At 38.2% G+C, this 19,479-nt stretch overlaps 1 protein-coding gene across 5 annotated transcripts in view; it reads left to right on the top strand.

Moving 5' to 3' along the window:
- Window positions 1-18,298, top strand: part of LOC136845173 (zinc finger and BTB domain-containing protein 14-like) — a 33,371-nt gene extending 15,073 nt beyond the window's left edge. For 2 of the 5 annotated variants that reach the window (XM_067115140.1, XM_067115143.1), the window contains exons 3-7: window positions 1,684-1,728; window positions 6,808-6,905; window positions 7,261-8,031; window positions 15,875-16,030; window positions 16,160-18,298. In XM_067115140.1, the coding sequence (XP_066971241.1) occupies window positions 1,684-1,728; window positions 6,808-6,905; window positions 7,261-8,031; window positions 15,875-16,030; window positions 16,160-16,654 (1,565 nt within the window). In that variant the 3' untranslated portion in view covers window positions 16,655-18,298. The remainder of the gene's footprint in view (window positions 1-1,683; window positions 1,729-6,807; window positions 6,906-7,260; window positions 8,032-15,874; window positions 16,031-16,159) is intronic. The other 3 variants (XM_067115144.1, XM_067115141.1, XM_067115145.1) reach the window with 2 other exon arrangements.
- The last annotated feature ends 1,181 nt before the right edge of the window (window positions 18,299-19,479 follow it).

Raw genomic sequence — 19,479 nt, 5'->3', positions numbered from 1 at the left:
ACACTTAAGAATCATTTTCTTTTAGCCATAGTCTCTGTGAAGCATGCCTGTAAGTTACACAGCCTATTGCACTTTTTATGACACTTCGAGGGTTGGAATCCTCTTTTCTCATTCGTACCTGAGTTTGTAGAACAAACTTGGAACCCATCAGTTCCTGACAGGAGATTGGTTTCTCTGTTCCCTCCTGCAGGAACTTTGTGGTGATCTGGATGAGAATACTTTTGTACCCAGCATGAGTTTTGCAGTACTATTGAAGACGTACCTGACCTTATAGTTCAGTGTGTCAGAGCCAGCTACAGTACAGCTTAGGTGAAAGCTCGTGAAGTCAGGGGCATTGACCTTTTCCTAGCATTTTTGAGAAACTTCTTTGCTTAACAGTTAATGAGGGTAGGTGCCTGGAGTTGACAGACCAACATTACTTCATTCTGCCTTGGGGATATAACCCTTAAGTCCTTTGACAACTTTTCTTGAGGACTTATGGTGGCTGCATAACAGGTTATGTAGTCTTCCAAGCTCATATTGGACTAGAACAACACTTCTCATTCTGGCTCAGGTCCCTTCAGTTTGACATCTCTGTGCTAGATTGTAAAGGAGATTCAAGGAGTTAAGGTCCCCTGCTCACTGACATGAGCTAAGATTCACTTTGCATCAGCTGAAAGATTATGCTCCCACCTGTGGAGTGAATCTCTTACATAAGACAATGGTTTGTATTCCCTTAGGAACAAATCACAAATTTTCAAAGTAATTTGTATTTTTCCTAAATATACAAGCCAGAACCTTTCATGATAATCCCAACTCCACCACCCCACACAGTCCCTTATGCCAAAGAAAAATGTTTGCTTCCAGCAGATGAGTGGCAGGTTCCCCAACTTAACCTGCCTACCTCCATTGACTATCAAAGTATCAACTTTTAAGGACTGATTCCAGGTTGTGCTGAAGAATACTCCTACATAAAAAGGATCTGGTTTGTATACCTAGGAAAAAATGCAAATTACGCTGAAAACTTGTGAATTTTATAATTGCTTGTCCCCACCAGCACTCAAGTTCGACACTCCCTTGTCAGCATGAAAATGTGACTCATTTAGGGGTGTAAATGCAATGCCTATCTGGTGCCTGTAAGCACTTGGTTTGTCAAGCCAGCAGCAAATTGATTATGCTTAATTGTCTTTTAACAGTCTGTTTTAGCTTTCCAATTTTTATTTGATTACTCAGATGTGAGTAAATTACCTTATATTTTCCTAGTTAGATGAAGTTATTTTTGACTGATCATTTTTATAATTTGCTTAAAGCTTTCAGAAGTACAGACCAGTTAAGAATTGTAGTGGCCGGAAAGTATTTCATAGAATTTATTGAAAATTATGGCAAATATCTTCTTTTAAGGTTTAATACAGTACAGTATATGTTGCAGAAATGTCGTAAAGACTGTATTGTGTAATGAAATTGAAATCTAAAATTAGAATGTAAATATGATGATTTAAATGTGGTTTGAACTTTGTATGGCTACCAATAACTGCCCTGCCTCACAAACACAAACACAGATGAGGGATGGTAGCCTTCACTGTGAATCCTTTGTTTTAGAATTTTATCATTTTCACCATGTACTGTATTTTTGATAAGGTAGAATTACTTTTCTCCATTGGATTGTAAGAATGCATGACTAAATTTTATATGTATTCTTAACAGGTCATCATAGTTTAGAGGCAAAAGACTTAAGCTTACACATCCAAGGTAATGTAAAGAAACATTTTCCATGTTCTAGAATAAACAAATAAGAATTTTTGTTCATGTTAGCCTAATAGGTATATGCATTAAACATAGTTACTCATCTTCTAGTGTATGTACATTTTCTGTGAATGAAATCACGTTCATTCATTACTGCTCATCGGTAGTCTTGCATATTTGACTTAGGTGAATGCTACATATCATAGACATAAAGCACAGTCCCAAATACCTATTTACTGTCTTGTAGCAAGAATGCACTTATGACGTGTATGTACTATGTATCACCATTTATAGGTATGTATCTCTTTTGGTGCATGTAGCTCAAGTAATTTGCTAGCAGTTGAAAAGACCTTGTCTTTCCTGTTTCATATTTTGAAACTTGTGAACTCTGAAGTATGTTTATATAGCATTGCATTTGTTTAAAAGGAAAATGCTCCTTCTTGTGGTTGAGAGCTATATTTGTCTTTTATTTGTTACTAATTTTAGAAATCAGTATCTTATTTTTTATTATTTTTTTATCATAAATTGAATTAATTTTTATCAGTATTAAATTGATTTCATTGATCATTTAGATGACATTGTCGTTATGAAAAATCAGTTGACAATTTTTGGTAGTTCTGGTATATTTGTTATATATACACAGTATTCATGAGTGTGGTGAGAAATTGGAACCTGTCAGTTCCTTAATCAAGAGATTAGAGAATTTTGTGGTTCCCTCTGTCCAGGAATGTTAGTTAGTGGGGTGACAGATAAGTTGGTCAGTGTGGAGTTTAGAGGCACTTTCTTATCTTTAAATCTTCAACAGCAATCCCTTATAGACAGAGGGCTGCAAGTGTGAATCAGCCTGCAAAGAGACAAGTTGAATGAAAAGGTGATAATATGAGGAAATAGAAAGCAGAACTAGTACACCTGAATTCAGGAGATGTCAGAAGAAAGGGAGAGTGTAGGGAATGTTGCTTTAGTAAATTTTATACTACACACTCATTGAATTCACTTTAACATCTATGCCACTAGTCAACATTAAGAATTGGCAAAATAAACTTGACTGATGACATAAGTCTACCCAAGAGTTTGAGACGATTGATGTCACACATCTACCCAAGTGTTTGAGATGACTGATGACATGTGTCTACCCAAGAGTTGGAGATGACTGATGACGTAAGTCTACCCAAGAGTTTGAGATGACTGACGACATACGTAGAGTTTGAGATGACTGATGACATAAGTCTACCCAAGAATTGGAGACGACTGATGTCATACATCTACCCAAGTGTTTGAGATGACTGATGACATATGTCTACCCAAGAGTTTGAGATGACTGATGACATAAGTCTACCCAAGAGTTTGAGATGACTGATGACATAAGTCTACCCAAGAGTTTGAGATGACTGATGACATAAGTCTACCCAAGAGTTTGAGATGACTGATGACATAAGTCTACCCAAGAGTTTGAGATGAATGATGACATAAGTCTACCCAAGAGTTTGAGATGACTGATGACATAAGTCTACCCAAGAGTTTGAGATGACTGGTGACATAAGTCTACCCAAGAGTTGGAGATGACTGATGACATAAGTCTGCCCAAGAGTTGGAGATGAGAGTCGGCACCCGAAGACCACAATGAAGAATAGTACTCCAAACAGGAAAGAAGAAAAGAGGCCAAACATTTAGATGCAATAGCAAAACATGCAAAAACATGCGTGATACCAACTTTTTGAGAAACAGAGGAAGCGGTGTTATGGATATGCTTCTCAAAAGGCAATTTTTTATCAAAAGTTATGCCTAAAATCTCAGAAGAGTACTGACATTTAAAATTATAACATTATACATGTAAATCACGATGTAAAGACAAATGTGTTCTGGATTAACTTTCAGCTTTGAGTTTTAGGAGGGTTAAGCTTCATGAATATATTCCACTCCTGAATACATGCCAGATCTCTGTTCAAGGGTTCTGTAACCACAATCAGTGTATTCTTAAGTCCTTGCCATGTGCCAGGAGTATAGATAATAGAGCAAAGGTCCAGGAACACTACCTTGAGGAACATTTGAAATGACATTATACTACACTAGCCATCAGCAGACTCTTTGGGTTCTGCCTATTAAAAATTCATTTAAAATATTAATAAAAGATCCACTGAGTCCCAGTAATTTTATCAGATGGTATAGTGGGTGGGTTGTGAGGCTGAAATACAGTAAAACAAAAACGATGGATGGTCTCGTTTGTCAGATTTTCATAAGTTGTATTTTAACACATTTCACATTCATAGTTGATCCCTGATACTTTTTTCCTGCCAAGAGCAACCAAATTTGCTGAACAGCAGCTGCAATATGCAGTAAATGTGCCTCGCTGTCAAACTTCTCAGTTCCAGAGGTCCCTTATTCCTCACACCGTTGGACTGTGGAACAGTTTCCTTCAGGATGTTGTGCAATTGGAACCTCAAAAGTTCAAGCAAAGATGCAATGCATTACTACCGTAAAAAAAATTCTCCCTATATTTTATTTACATATTTATCCATTTATTTATTCATTTGTTAAATTATTTTTTTCTTTTCTAATAACTGATCTTTTCTTTCTGTATTCCCTATAACTTTGTTACTCCTTTCTAATGAACATCTTATTCTTTGGAAGCTTGAATTTCAGGTTAATGGCCCCTGTGGGCTTATTCAATAAGAATAGGGTTCATCATCTGAATAATAACACTAACAACTTGGATAAGTGCCTTATGATTCACACAATCAAAGGTTGCTCTACAATATAGATGGACCATACCTGCCTCTGCCCCCTTGTCAAGAGCACTCTGCAAGACGGTAGATATTTACGAGAGTATCAAAAGTACCAAGGTCTTTATAAAACTGAAAATGAAATGCTAGTAACAAGTTATACAAACCTACAGAGATGCTTTGAGAGCAGTTTCTCAAAAGCCTTAAATAAAATGGTAATTGAAATTGGCCTGTATTCTGAGGGGCATGAGGATGGACTTAGTCCTGTAGGAAATGCAGCAATATCTCCCTTTCCCCAAACAGAAGGACCCTGCAGTGGGGTAGTGCCGTCAGTGTACCTCATGCGGTTCACTGTTTGAATTACTTTAGGTTCTCTGTAGTGCCCCTTCGGCCCCTAGCTGCAACCCTTTTCATTCTTTTTACTCTACCTCCATTTGTATTCTCTTTATTCCATCTTGCTATCCACCCTTCCCTAAGAATTGTTTCTTAGTGCAGCTGCGAGGTTTTCCTGTTACACCTTTAAATTCTTCTTTACTTAGTTTCCCTTTCAGCGCTTAATGACCTCATAGGTCCTAGTGCTTGGCCTTTGGCCTAATCTTATAATCCCATCCAATCCAAGCAGAAGTAAAACCTTCAAGTCCAACAGATTTTTGGAAAATATTACTAATCTTGGGAGCAATGAAATCAGCAGACTTTTTTTTTTTTTTTTTTTTTTTTTTTAAAGATGGGAAGGTTCCCAATGGGGCCTCTTCCAGTGAAAGTCAAGCCCTAGAAGCAAAGTTGCAACTTCTCGATCTGAAGGCCATTGAACATAACTTAGGCTTCGGAAATCATGACTGTGGCAACACAAAGGACTTGCCAACCTGTATGTTCACAAAGATTCAAGTAAAAAAATTCTGCCTTCTGTTTAGGGCATTATACAGCAGTTCCATCAGCTCCTACAAGGGGAGGGATAGTGTAATCAGCTCCAAAGAGTGATGGCTTAGCAGTAGACCACCACTTATAGTCATCATTATTGGAGAGCAAGACCTTCACATCCTCATCACAAGCCCTCTCAGCTCTCTCATAAACTGAGCTTGGCTTTGAAGCTCAGTGAAATACTGTCACAAAAAGTCTGATCGATTGTTCCTCCATAAATGGTAAGCTGCTTGTTTTTCCAGGTTGGCAAGCATACTTGCAGCATTAAACTGTGGCTTATCTTTAAGACAAAACTTGATAATGGTGCAAAGATGATCATTAAAAATTCAATAATATTTGGACTTTTAAGAATATTGTTGTAAATACGACAACAATATGACAGTAATGGACGAAAAATAATTGCATACATTACATAAAAAAAATGTAATTAAAATGATCATTCTTAATACAGCTGTATTATTGAATTTTGTAAATGGATAGTTTTCAGTGTAGCAACCTAACCAGGGCTAATAGTCTCTCTCTCTCTCTCTCTCTCTCTCTCTCTCTCTCTCTCTCTCTCTCACACACACACACACACACGCACACACACACACACACACACACACACACACGTGTGCATATAAAGTGGTATAAGCTCTGATGTAGCGGTGTAAGCATTACCAGGGAGGTGCTTAAGGAGCAGACCAGAATTTTCATAGGAACTAAACTTAACGAATGAGAGATTATTCATATGCTTTATTCTACTTTTGATAACAGCAATGTATATGTGGAATGAGCTGGCAAACTTTGTTTACATAAGGGTTTGTGTAGGGGTAATTTCTGTCATCTGGTATTTTCTGTGGTCCGGCAGTATCCTGGTCCCAAGGGAACCTGTTTAAAGAGGTTGGACTGTACTAAAATTTGGAGCAAGGTGCAAGTTAAAGAACAGCTTAGTGCAGTGAAACCTAAGGGAATAGAAGAAAAGTTAAAGGCATACAACAGTGTAGCTGGGCCAGATAGAGGCTGTAAGAGAGTAGATGAATCTTGAAGCTACACTTAAAGGGTCTCTGGATGGATGAGAGTAATGCTGGTATAAATGACAGGAGCACTGCATTTTGGATGGTATCACTAAGAGTAGCTCTAATCGCAAGTTTCTGGCCATGGCCTGGCATGGGGCTGGCCTTGTGTCACTGGTTTTTTTGAGTCAGACTTGGTAATCTTACGGCATGTGAAGTACTATAGACTAAGTACTGCTTTTTTTCATAATGTAAGGGGTACTCAAGTTTCTTGGATGGTTTTGCGTGAATGAAGTGGTCTATCATAACGTAATGGTGTTATTTTTAAACACTTATTTGTACGGAGGCACTACTGTATTTCATGAAAATGTGTAAGGTAAAGAGTGTTTCCTTTAATTATATAAAAAGTTTAATATGATGTCAGATTGTTCAATTTTATTATTTGTTTTCAGGCCTAGACAAGATGGGTGATGGGGGTGGGATGCTCTCCCTGTCGTGGAACAACCACAGTTCCACGTTTAGTCACATGCTTGCATCTCTGCGGCGTTTTGTAAGTAAATTTGGTTACTGTAATGTATGAAGTTTTGACAGACATGTTAATCTTCAGTATTTTAACAGTGTTTCTATTACTACTGAGAACTGCTGTTTCATTATTAAAGATATAACTCTTTATTATTCTAAGGACATTTGAACCATATGTATGCAGTGTTTTATATATTTCATGTCCTGGAATGATTTGTATTCGAGGACTTTGTAGTTACAAGTAATGGTGACTGTCATTTACATTGAACAATGGTTGCTCATGTAGATCAGTTTGTGAATTTTTTCAGCACAAGAAAAATGCAAATCATGTAATTAACACCCTTAAACTATTGTAAGTAATGTTCATATTATTGATCCCACAGGAACACTACTCAGATGTGACTTTATCCTGCGATGGAGAGTTTTATTGTGTGCACAAGTTTGTTTTATCTATGTGTAGTGATTATTTCACTAAAGTATTTGAAGGCACACCCTGTAAGCATCCTGTCATTGTGCTCAAGGACATTCAAAAGAAAGAAATGGAAGCACTATTGAATTACATGTATCTTGGCCAAGTGAGTGTAGCACAAAATGACTTGGCTCAGCTGATAAGGGTTGCTGAAATATTGCAGATAAGAGGCTTAGCTGTTCCAGATGATCCCATCAAAGGGGATCGGAAGGGACGTTCAGGTCAGTTTAAGAAAAAGGGTGACGATAAAAGCTCGCAAGATCTTTGTACTCTAGAGAGCAAGTCGTCTTCTTCAGCTGATGGATCAAACGATGGAAAGCAGCATTTAGAGCATGGAATTCTTGGTCATGTCGGAGGTGATGGCAAGGGAAGCTTAGGTGTTGATGGTGCCTCTGGTCAGGTGGTGGGTGAACAAGGCCAGGGGAATAATGATAATGATGACGAAAACCACTCTGGACTGATCAGAATTGGAGCATGTTTTCACAGCAAAGAAAGTACTGGCTTTAACGTAGGTGACCTTGTAGATCAGAACATGGAGGTATCTGGGAGAGATGGCAGTGAAGATAGCACCAGGAATTCCATATATTACAACAGAGATGGAAGGAATCCAAGCAACACAGACTCGGCAAGCCACCCGCAATTACAAGAGCTCTACGGTCGGGAAAGTTTGAGGCCTCAACTTGAGGTAAGCATTTAGTGGCTTTTGTCATCAGTTTCCAGCTTGAAAATATCATGTGTGGTAGGTAATGTTATGTACTTCATTAGTGATGGAATAAAAAATACAGTCGACCCTTGTTAAGACGGACTAATCGCGGACCCAGGGTCTACAGCGGCGGCGATATCTATATATATAGCTATAAGTACCTATAAAGATACTGTATTTCATTATTTTTTTAAAGAGTATGAATAATAAACCATTGAAGAAACATTTGAATTAAAGCTCATAGTAAAAGATGAAAAATGAAGAATAAAACATGATAAAAATGGTAGAATTCAGCTGCATATGTACAGTAGATGCGTAGGCCGAGACAAGAACGCATAATTGTTAAGTAAAAAGAAGCGGAGTCACCAAAATGAAAAGTAAGATAATGAAATTTAGATAACAGGTACACAGTCTTTTACCCGAAATCATCGGAGCCAGATGTGTTTCGGTTTTGGGAATTTTTTGGATTTCGGAACTGTGGGGTCAGGAGCAAAATCAAACATCACCATTGCAGCAAAAACATTTTTTTCATTTTTTCATGTTTTTTCATTTTAGTTATTTATTCATTATGGTTTATTATTATTTATATAATATACTGTTAAATGAATGTGAGAAAGTAAGATCATCAATAATAAAATAGTGGGACAATTAAGACCATAAGTTCACTAACACAGTTTGTTTTCAACAAAAAATTCCGTAAAGTGCAAAAATATACACTATCAAAATAATTGTAATTCAGCTTGTGAACTTTAACGATAAGTAAGACCATGAAATACATTTCATCATGTTGATCTTGGAGAGGGTTGTTATTTATTGATACTAACGTCGTCATCAGTTTGCAGTTGTGAATCTGAGGACGGTCTCAGAATAGGATTCGCAAGGTAGTTATAAATGATTTGTTTAACCAGACCTCTGAACTCTTTTTAGGGTTCTTCTCGGGCTGGAAAGATGATAACTCATCACCGCGATAGACTGTTGTGGGATTTTTCATACCACTATATTAAAGTTAGAATTATTGTTGAATTCTTGTTTTCATGAAGAATAATTATATAAAGCAAATTGTTGAGTAATTTTTGCCATCAGCAGTCAAATAATCACGATCATGGCAACGTTCAAATTTAGTGCCGTCACGACATATGTCCATAAATAGAACAGAAGTAGAGGGCTGTCATTGGCTAGCAGGTCTCCATGGCAACCAGCCAGCCAGTCAGGTTTTAGCTGTGTTCTGTCTGAGAAAGAAAGTTTTGCTCAGAGAAGCTGACAATGACGTAACGATGACATAAGTGCGTGTATTTTCAATAAAGTACATAGTTTTTAATAGTGTCTGTATTTTTACTGATTACATGAAGAATAGAATGAATTCCCTCTTATTACATTTGAGTGCAAAATTTTGGTTCAGAGATTCTTCAGCAACAAAAAAAAATTTTTTTTTTGCTTCAGAAGATGTTTACTAACACTGCATTGACATACCTTTAAAACAAAATTCTTCTCTCTAATCTCTCGAGGCTAGAATTATGCTGCATAGAGGGAACTGGCAATTCATTCTCTCTCTCTCTCTCTCTCTCTCTCTCTCTCTCTCTCTCTCTCTCTCTCTCTCTCTCTCTCTCTCTCTCTCTCTCTCTCTCTCTCTCTCTCTATTTTCCACGTAATCCACGTAAACACAAGTATTGTTCAGTAACTCGGCTTTTGTCTTCGTAAAGTTTACCTTTGTCATGTCTTTTCTGTCGTAAAAACATACAAATCATCGTCCTGCAGCTACCAGTCAGGTAGCAGATAGGTAAAACTACTAATGCTCAGTGATTGGCTACAATACCTCCTACCCTTCCAGACAATGGTGTTTCTTAATGACGTGTGCACCGTGCGCAAGTTGAGTTCGTTACAAGTTAAAAGCATTTCAGTATAGTACAGTAAAAATACAGAACAGTATATATAGAATAAAAATATAAGTGAATAGTTTTTTATGAACTTTGTTAAATAAAAAGGAAAATGGTATGTGACAAGTGGAGGAACTGTAACTATCTTAAATCATGGACGAACATTACGTATTTACAATCGGCTGACCCTCTTCGGTGTCCGTCTTATCCGATATCTGGATTAGTGGGGTCCAGTTTAATGAGGGTCGACTGTAACTTGTTAGGGTAAGGGATTGTCTTGCTTTTATTTTATGTTAGTTTAAGTTGAAGGACAATTTTTTATATAGGAATATCAAATATTGACATTGGCCTCAGTGCACCTTATTTCCATCTTGAAGGCATGATTCTTAAATTAGTCATTGGACATAACTGTCTAGTATGTTTTCTCAATTTAGTTTTTTCTATGTTTTCTTGCAAGGTTGCCAGCTGGAAACTTTTTTCAAAATGCTGTTAAGTTGAGTATACCTTAGTTTAACCAGACCACTGAGTTGATTAACAGCCCTCCTAGGGCTGGCCCGAAGGATTAGACTTATTTTATGTGGCTAAGAACCAATTGGTTACCTAGCAACGGGACCTACAGCTTATTGTGGAATCCGAACCATAGTATACCGACAAATGAATTTCTATCACCAGAAATAAATTCCTCTAATTCATCATTGGCCAGCCGGAGACTTGAACTCGGGCCTAGCAGAGTGCTAGCCGAGAACTCTACCGACTTGTACAACGAGGAACTTCAAAATGCTCTTAAATGTAGTACTTAATAAATTGACTACTATTTGAAAAAGTCTGCCAGACTGAACTGTTAATACTTTGGCATTCCATTATTTTCATATTTTGTATTGGAAAGCTTTTTTAGTGTAAGAATTTCTGTGGTTTTGTATGCCAAAACCATGACTGGAAATAATCTGTGAATAACAAGAGTTGCAGTTTGTCATGTTTGCTTTTGTCATTAAGTGAGTTGTTTGAAGGTTGAAGGATTAGGCTTAATTTTGAGGTATACAGATATAGTGAATAATTGTTGTTTAATTTTTTTGGTTCAAGTTCACAGAGTAAAAATCTGGATAAACCCTGGATAAACTCCTGATGAATATGCAGTATTACCATGGTTTCGTTCATATTTGGTGACAATAGGGCTCTCCAATTTTTCTTGGTGCAACAACCTTGTTATAACTGCTCTCTGTGTGTGCATATTTAGATATTCTTGTGGCAGCAACATCTTAAAGGTAATTCCGGAATTTAAAGGAATATTTAATTGAAAAGAAAAGCCTATCTTGTATTAAGTCGATGTAGAATAACCTGTGTCGTAGCTAAAATTAATTGGTTTTTATTAGAGGTATGGTCCTTTGGTTACATTGAAGAAAGTTGAGGAAAAAGAAATACTGTACATGTAACTAGGAAGCTGGAAAATTTGTTGACAGTAATGATTGCCAGGCTCCTATTTGCAAAAACCTAGTTTTAAAATAGTTACACAGCTGAAAAAACTTCCAACACCCCCCTTGCCTCCTTATATGATTGTGACGTTCCAGGTATAAGGGAGATGTCATTGGAGTATTCATGAAAGATAGGGCCTACCTTGAGTGGCCCTGGTAGTCTTGTCTTTCAAAGTCTTCCTGGACAACCTGGTTGCTGAGTAGTTCTCCTTCTGCTTCCTTGTCTCCTGTGAAGTAGGAGATCTGCCTGTGGTGGTGGTCCCAGTGGTAGACCTTCCGGTTGCTCCTTCGACGACAGTCCCAGTAGTTCCAGCCTTGGCTGCTCCTTTGGCATTGAAGACCAGGAAGACTTGAGATAGGAAAGGGAAGAAGCTCTCTTGACTTCCTTTCTCATCGTTTTCCTCATCCTTGTTGTGTGAGTCTCCTCCTCCTCTTTGCCCTTGTCTACTCTTCTCTCTGGTAGAAGAAAGAAAAAGGGGTAGTCTAAGGCTTCTTGCAATAAGTCCTGTTGGACTTTGCGCGAGTGCTCTGCCTTCTTGAAGGGAAGATGGGCTAATGGACACCTGTGGATGATTGTCCAGCCTCCAGCAGGGCAGATACTGGCTACCCTGCAGACAGCTCTTTTAGAGGAAAGGACTACTCCCGACCCTTCCAATCATTGTCCTTCAGGATCCCTTTGGCCGAGTCAGTGTGTCCTGCTTGGACAGCTACTCCCCTCATACCTCTACAGAGACACTGGGAGGAGTACACACAATCTGTTCGCTCAATGCATGTGAGGACCACATACACAGGAATGGAGCAGGCTCCCTCACACACTGGAGCTAGCCAGCACTGCATTCTTGCTTGGCACATGCTCAGTCTCGGTAGCATGCAATTAACTATCCCCCTCACTCTGAGGTCTCCTCTGAACTGTTTTACCTCAGGAGGTGCATGCGGTTCGCCGTATGCTCGGAGGTATGCTTGCAAGGTAGTTTGCATGCTCGTTCCCTTGTGCCTTCCACTAGCTCAGTCACTACTGAGTATAGGAAAGATGCTAGGTTGATAGATTTGAGATCTGAGCTCCATTTGGATAATGACTGTCAGGTATTATGGTATCTCGTGGGACGAGTTCTGATTGAACACCTCAAGATCAGGGTTGTGCCATGGAGCAAAAGCAAAGTGCATCTTCCTCTCTTGCTGCAAAGGAACCAGCTTGTGCTGTTGGTGATTTTATAGGTCCAGATGGACTTATTCCACCTGAATGCCAACAGGCCAAGATCGAATACTTTTGAAAGATTATTTTACTCAATCATGAGCTCAGTGATCTCCTGGAGGCCTATATGACTCCACTCCAGGCCACAGTCTCATCAATCAAACTCACCCTCAGGTGTACCCCTGAAGTGATACCATTGGTTAGGTTATCTTGATCCCAGCCTGTTTGTGGTTTTTGAAGTGTCCCTACAGCCCCTGGCTGCACCCTGTTTGTATCCTTTTCCTTTACATCTATTCATGCTCCTTTTCTTAGTTTTCTGTCCAACCACTCCAACTCCCTCTTTTCACTGTCGTAAACACTGAATGGTTGCAAGTGCCTCAGTGCTTGGCTTTATGGCCAAATGTACATAAGTCAGTCAGTCTATTGAATGCTCTGCTTAAGCACCAGGGACGATACTTTGCTTCAGAGACTACTTTTGCATTGGACTTGTCAGTCTACGGGCTAACGAACTGCTTTCCTTAGAGAGACTTCTCCAAGAATGAGTGTACTTCTCTGCCTTTAAGATAGGTGTCATGAAGCTTTCACCATGGTATCACTCTAGGTATCCTTGTTGCTTGGCATTTGGTTGAATACATTGATCAACTTTGCCATAACAGATGTCTCATCTTAGGATGAGAGAGTGACGCTCTCTAGTGTTGGGAGGAAAGACCTCACTCTCATAGCAAACCAAAATTCCAACCTTGGGCTAACCTGGTTTTTAGAAGGGACATAGTTGTGTCCCTTTTCTCCTGGCAAGTTTCCCTTGAGAGTAGTCTATTGCTCAGGAACAGCTTGGTATTCAGCTCTTCATTACTCTTTCAGAGGAGAAATACAGAGGCAGCATGGAAAGGAGGAGTCCCTGAACACACTTAGCCATCATGCGGTGCCCTTCAAACCTGTACTGGGGGTGGAGGAACCTATCCTATTGCCTAACCCTCGGGTGTGGCTGAGCCTTCAGCGTCTGGGGTTGCAAGGAAGCCTGCTCCTCCTAAACCCAGACAGTCTTCTGCTAAGAAGGGAAGGGAGCCTTCCCAACCCTTTTCCTCCTTCCCCAGCCATGGTGAAGAAGGGAGGTTAGTTGCTGAGGATGGCAGTCCCCCTTCTCTGTTGCCATTAGTAGGGGTGCCTGTCTTTCCATTGGTGCTACCCTGGTTAGTATCAGTTTTTTGGAATGGATACTGGATAAGGACCAGTGTCCCTCACCATCTCAGACACCACTATTGTTACCTTCATATCCTCTGTATTTGCTGAAATCTCTAGCCCTTTCAGTGGAGGTGGAGGTAACAAAGGTCTTTATAGAAGTTGTAGAGCACCAATCTCCAGAGTTTTACACTTCTCTTTACCTTATGGAGAAAGTGAAGACTGGTAGTCGACTTTCCCTATTAAACAAGTTTTGCCTTCAGACCATTTCAAGATGGAAAGGGTGCGCTTGGTGCTGGAATCCATTAGTAGTAATACTCACTTAATGGGTATGCTTACAAGACATGTAAATTTCAAAATAAACAATATAAAAGAAGACCATAAACGTGTGTGTGTTTTACATAAGTTTTGAAACTGCACGCTTCTCTCTCTCTCTCTCTCTGGTATAGTATTTATTTACATTTATTCAGTGCATTACAGTATTTTACTCAATACAGTAGTGTTACACATATCTTTCAGTCTGTGCATGTGTGCTTATTTTATGCATACATGCACCTCGAATTAAGGGAAACTACTACTTACTGTGTTTGCTCTCTCTCTCTCTCTCTCTCTCTCTCTCTCTCTCTCTCTCTCTCTCTCTCTCTCTCTCTCTCTCTCTCTCTCTCTCTCTCTAAAAAATAAAATTTTGACAGGAAAGCTAGCAAATGTCAAACTCTGGGTGATTTTTTTTCTTTTTGAGAGAGGGAGTGAGCAAATGCACAGTAAGTGTGTCCATAGTTCACCTTATCATGATACATACATGTGTATGTAGGCATGTACACATACACAGGCTGGAAAATGTTTGTATGTCACAACATTGCATTAAGCAGATGTGAATAAAAAATGCTGTACAAGAGAGCTACTTTCACTGTTATTTCTGTAAGAAGTAAAACTAGACCCTTAGGTACTCTGTTGAAAACAAGGGAGAGCTTTAGTGGTGCAGCTCTGAGCCAAATTGATTTAAGTACTTCTTACAGTTTGCTGAAAAGTGCACTCTTTCTTTATAATCTAGAAACATTCAAGTAAGAAGAGAAGCTAGACACCAAAGTAACTATGCTGGGGTTGCTTTTGTCTGTGTGGTGAGTTCTGGATAGTTAAGTCTATTGAATGATGCATAGGAGCATAAAGGGTTCAGGGACCAAAATTATATGTAGAATCACTTCTTTGTCTTTATGGTTGAGAAAGGATATGTGATGGTGCAAAATGGCCTTTTGGACTTAATTTTGACTCAGTCCTTTTAAGAATAGAAGAAATACGAGAACATCATTTTACCTTTTTATCCAGTCCTTCTAAAAAGCTAAAGAAATATGAGAGCAGTATTTTCCCATTTGGTCCAGGCCATTTAAGAGGAGGAGAAAAATACAAGATGTGTATTTTAGCTTTTGATTCAGTCTTTTTATGAGAAAGCAATGTGAGAACATTAGTTTACCTCTTGACCAAGTCTTTATAAGAAGAGAAAACATCTCAAGAACTATTTTAGCTTTTGATCCAGCCCTCTTAAGAAAAGAAAGAAATATGAGAATAATTTAGACGCAGTATGTCGTCATTTGTGCTGTAAACTTACAGCAAGTCATTTTAATCACTGTTGAGTGGCTGTGGCTTAAGTATACTCTATTTGATTGTTTTCTCCTCTTGCTATACTGTAGTTACATTCTTGAGAATATAGGAAAACTACTTTTATCAAGTGTTTGTGTGTTAGCATTGATTCTTCCTGCTGTAAGAATTATAGAGTTGTATACAGTATTTTTAGCATTTTTTTTAATTACATTATTAGAATGTCAGCCTAATAGGGGAAGGAGCTTATGTTTAGCATTTACTTTGGTGTTAAATTGAGTTTCTTGTTTCAAATTCCTAGTGTAAATGGAATGCTGTACATCTTGGTGCTTTTGAATTAGAAAAAATAAAGTGCATTGGGCATATTGTCGTAAAGTCATCAGTACTAGTCAAGTACTGTACTAGGAGAGTACTCTGTTAATGTTGGCCAGACGTACTATTTCAGACAATGGATGAGGATTTGGTAAGAGAAGAAATTGAGACAGGAATGTGTTTACAACGGGTATTTTGGTTTTCAGGATTCTGAGTGTGGAGGAAATACTGACGGAAGTGCTCTGAGTGTTTCACGTTTTAAATATGACAAGATGTACCAGAACCGGGCAGCATTTTACCATACCTTAGCACAGGAAAACACCATTACTGAAGGACAACCTGGACCGTCTTTATTTCACGGGGTAGGTATTTCTTCCAGTTACAGGAGTTGTAAATAAATGAACATTAGATTACGTATTTTTATCGTGAAGAAATGTAATTGCCTATAAATTTTGACCTCAGTAAATTTTTTTCTCTTTTGATATTCCCAGGTAAACGAGGCAGCAACCCGTAGCATGGAAGGATCTGTGACTGTTGAAAGCATGCATAGTTTCACAGAAGAGGCATTTCAAAACCCGTACTTTCTCTTCTCAAGTGCAGACCAAAACGACTGTTTGAGTCCCAAGCTTAGAAGTTTGGAAAAGAGACACAAGAGGCCATATGCTTGTACTCAGTGTAGCTATAGCACATCATCCAGAAGCAACCTTGTCATCCACATGCGCACTCATACGGGGGAACGCCCATACTCTTGTCCTGAATGTTCATTCTCTGCTTCGTTTGAGTACAATCTGAAAGTCCACATGCGTACTCACACTGGAGAAAAGCCATTTACTTGCCCCCATTGTCCTGTCAAATTTGCACAGAAGTCTCATCTAAAAAACCATCTTGTCACACACACTGGTGAGAAGCCCTTTGTGTGCCAGCAGTGTTCGATGAGATTTAGTAGGAGGAGTAACTTACAGCGGCACATGGCCAAACATCAGTAGTCAGGTGCACATTGCTGAAATGGTCATTTTTATGATCTTAATGAACTGGTACTATGTTAAGAGTAAAAATTTTGATTTTATTTAATGTGTACTTGTATATGTAAATCCTACATGAAATGTATGTATTGTATGTATGTATGAATGTACGAATGCATGTATATGTAGGAAAAGTTAGTGGTTGTATTATCAGGGGTAATGGTTTTGGATTTGTAGATGCATTTCATTTGGCTGGTTACCCATGAACAAGTTTTAAAGCTTACAAAGTGTGGTTATTTTTGACACAATCTCAGTTTTAAAGCAGCTATGTGACAAATTATTTATTGCCTCTTCTTTTATACATAACATTTTCTTATTTCTCATATAATTTTTGCTCATATCTGTGTTTTTCAGTATTTTATTACCTGGCAAGGGTATTTTGTGAAATGAGAATGTAAGTACATTACCAACTTTAGATTTGCTATTTGTAGATACATAAGTGTGATGCTGAATGTTAGTTTTGCGTGTTTGTGAGAAGAAAGATAATTTAAAGCAAATGCCATTTTGCCAGTTCATTGTAAATTGAAATTCATCTGAAATCCTTGTACTAGCTTAGAGCAGTACCATTCATAGTGTCAGTATGTATCCAAATGTTTATTGTGTATTGGGAATTTGGCACATTTGGAATTCCGGATGGATACATTCAGGAATTTTTGTGTTTCTCCAGTTAGTACAGTACAATATGCAGCAGTTTTTCAAACAGATGTAGATCGTCATTTATTGTAGTGTTTAAAGGATCTTGCAAACCTCCTGAAGCCTGTGTGGATCTTTATCCTTGGTAGATACCATAAGCTTTGCAGGACTGACTACTGTAGGGCAGATGACTGGTTATCAAGTTCGAAGCTGCTTTGGTGTTATCACAGATTCCTCTCAGGCTTTACGAGATTCAGATTTAGAATTAAACTAGATATTTGTGGGGAGGTATTATCTCCTTTCACTTATTGTCTTTATTGGTCTTTGTAAGACTGATTTCAGACCTGTTTATGATGTAAGGTAATAAGCTGGTGAAGTTTGGTCTTCACAATGTCTGGAAGGCTCTCTCCTGACCAAGGAAGCAAACTAATGCCATTCTACAAAAAAAAAAAATGGTAATGTTAAGTTTATATTTTTTAATTGATAATTTAATATATTATTAAATAGAGGTCACCTTCAACGGGGGAATTTGGACATAAACATATTTTGCAAATCTTGCAATAAATGCATTTTTCAAAGTACAGTAGCTGGATGTTGGGGTATATATCGTAGTTTGATATGTTTGCGATTGCAGGTCAGTGCCATCTAAAGAACTACATAAGAAATCTCATGTTTGAAAAAGCATTGCTAGAAATAACCTATTTTTACATAGTAGGGAAATAATAGTATGAAGTTGCCTTCATGTTGTTGGTTTTTGTGGCTTTTACCTTCTTTGGTAGTTCTTTTTTCTACTTTATTTTGAAGTATCAAGCTTTATTTTTTTTTTTACCTTCTTGTGTATATGTGCTTGCATTTATAACTTGGTTGTAATTATGTACCTATTTCTCAATGCTGCCTTCGTTGATTTTATCCATGGAAGTGAGGAGTGCAAACTACTCACTTGTTCTTACAATTATAACTTTTTTTTCAACAATCTTTCTTCTTGAATGTGTGCAGCCTTTTGTGAATAACAGTGTGGTTTCATAACGTTCAGCTGTCTCCCACATGCTTAAAAGAGAAGTCTTGAGGACCATAGTTATTAAACTTCTGAGTTAGGTGTCTCAGGAATGACCCAGTTACAGGTAACAGATTTTTGATACAGTGCATGTGCAGCTTCTTCTAAAGAGGAAACTAATACCCAAATAATATCATTTCCATGTAGAGTGACTTTGAAGTGCTTCTTATGGCGTTCCAAAGATATGGCGCTTTTTCAAATGTAGTCATCAAAAAATCGGTTCTGGGTTATGGCTGATGTTCCTGATTACGGCGCCGTAGCTAGGATTCTGAGCTGCGTATATAAGGAGGGGTGGAAAACCGGTTTCTTTCCCAAGGCTTACACAAGTCAGTCAGTCTCTCTCTCTCTCTCTCTCTCTCTCTCTCTCTCTCTCTCTCTCTCTCTCTCTCTCTCTCTCTCTCTCTCTCTCTCTCTCTCTCTCTCTCTCTCTCTCTCTCTCTCCTGGGTTACGGTGTTTTCCGACTTATAGCACGCCGCTGGAACAAAACCCCTGCTGTAACCTGGGGACTGCCTGTAATTTACAGCCCAGTTTAATGGAGAAGCATGCTGTTTTAGGGGCTGTCTTTGCTTGTAAAATATCTCAAAGTAATTGAATCCATCTGCAAGTTGTTCATGAGCACAATTTATGAAGAGTCGTAGAGAAAAGCTTTTCTTCAATTCTTTGGTCTGGGATTTGACCAGCTGAAAATTTTTAATAACAGTTTTTGTCTCGTAGATGTGCACCAATGCCATGCTACAGTCTGACTGACCTTTGTGCTGAAGTAGTAGGATTAAGTAAGATGTTTGTGGCAATACACAAGTTTATATCAAACAGAAGTCTGCCAAGTAAATGTTCAGGTATTGATTTGTAATAAGACTGCAATTTTTTCTTAAGACTGAGATATACATTAATGTATTTGCGAAGATTTCAGTCCAAGGCAGTAGTTTTGCTGTAAATAGAGGCTTTTACTATTAGTAGTAGAGAAGAATTTTTATATTTTGCTTTTCTTAGCTGTAAGCTTTGTTTTTTATGAAAGGTATCTTTTTTATGTTTTTTGCGGTTAATTTTTTTCGTATTGAAGAATGAAGAATAGTACTTATTTTCCAGATAGAATACCATATG

Source organism: Macrobrachium rosenbergii, chromosome 13 (genome assembly GCF_040412425.1).
Source record: "Macrobrachium rosenbergii isolate ZJJX-2024 chromosome 13, ASM4041242v1, whole genome shotgun sequence".
Lineage (NCBI taxonomy): Eukaryota > Metazoa > Arthropoda > Malacostraca > Decapoda > Palaemonidae > Macrobrachium > Macrobrachium rosenbergii.
This window is presented reverse-complemented; position numbering and strand designations above follow the sequence as displayed.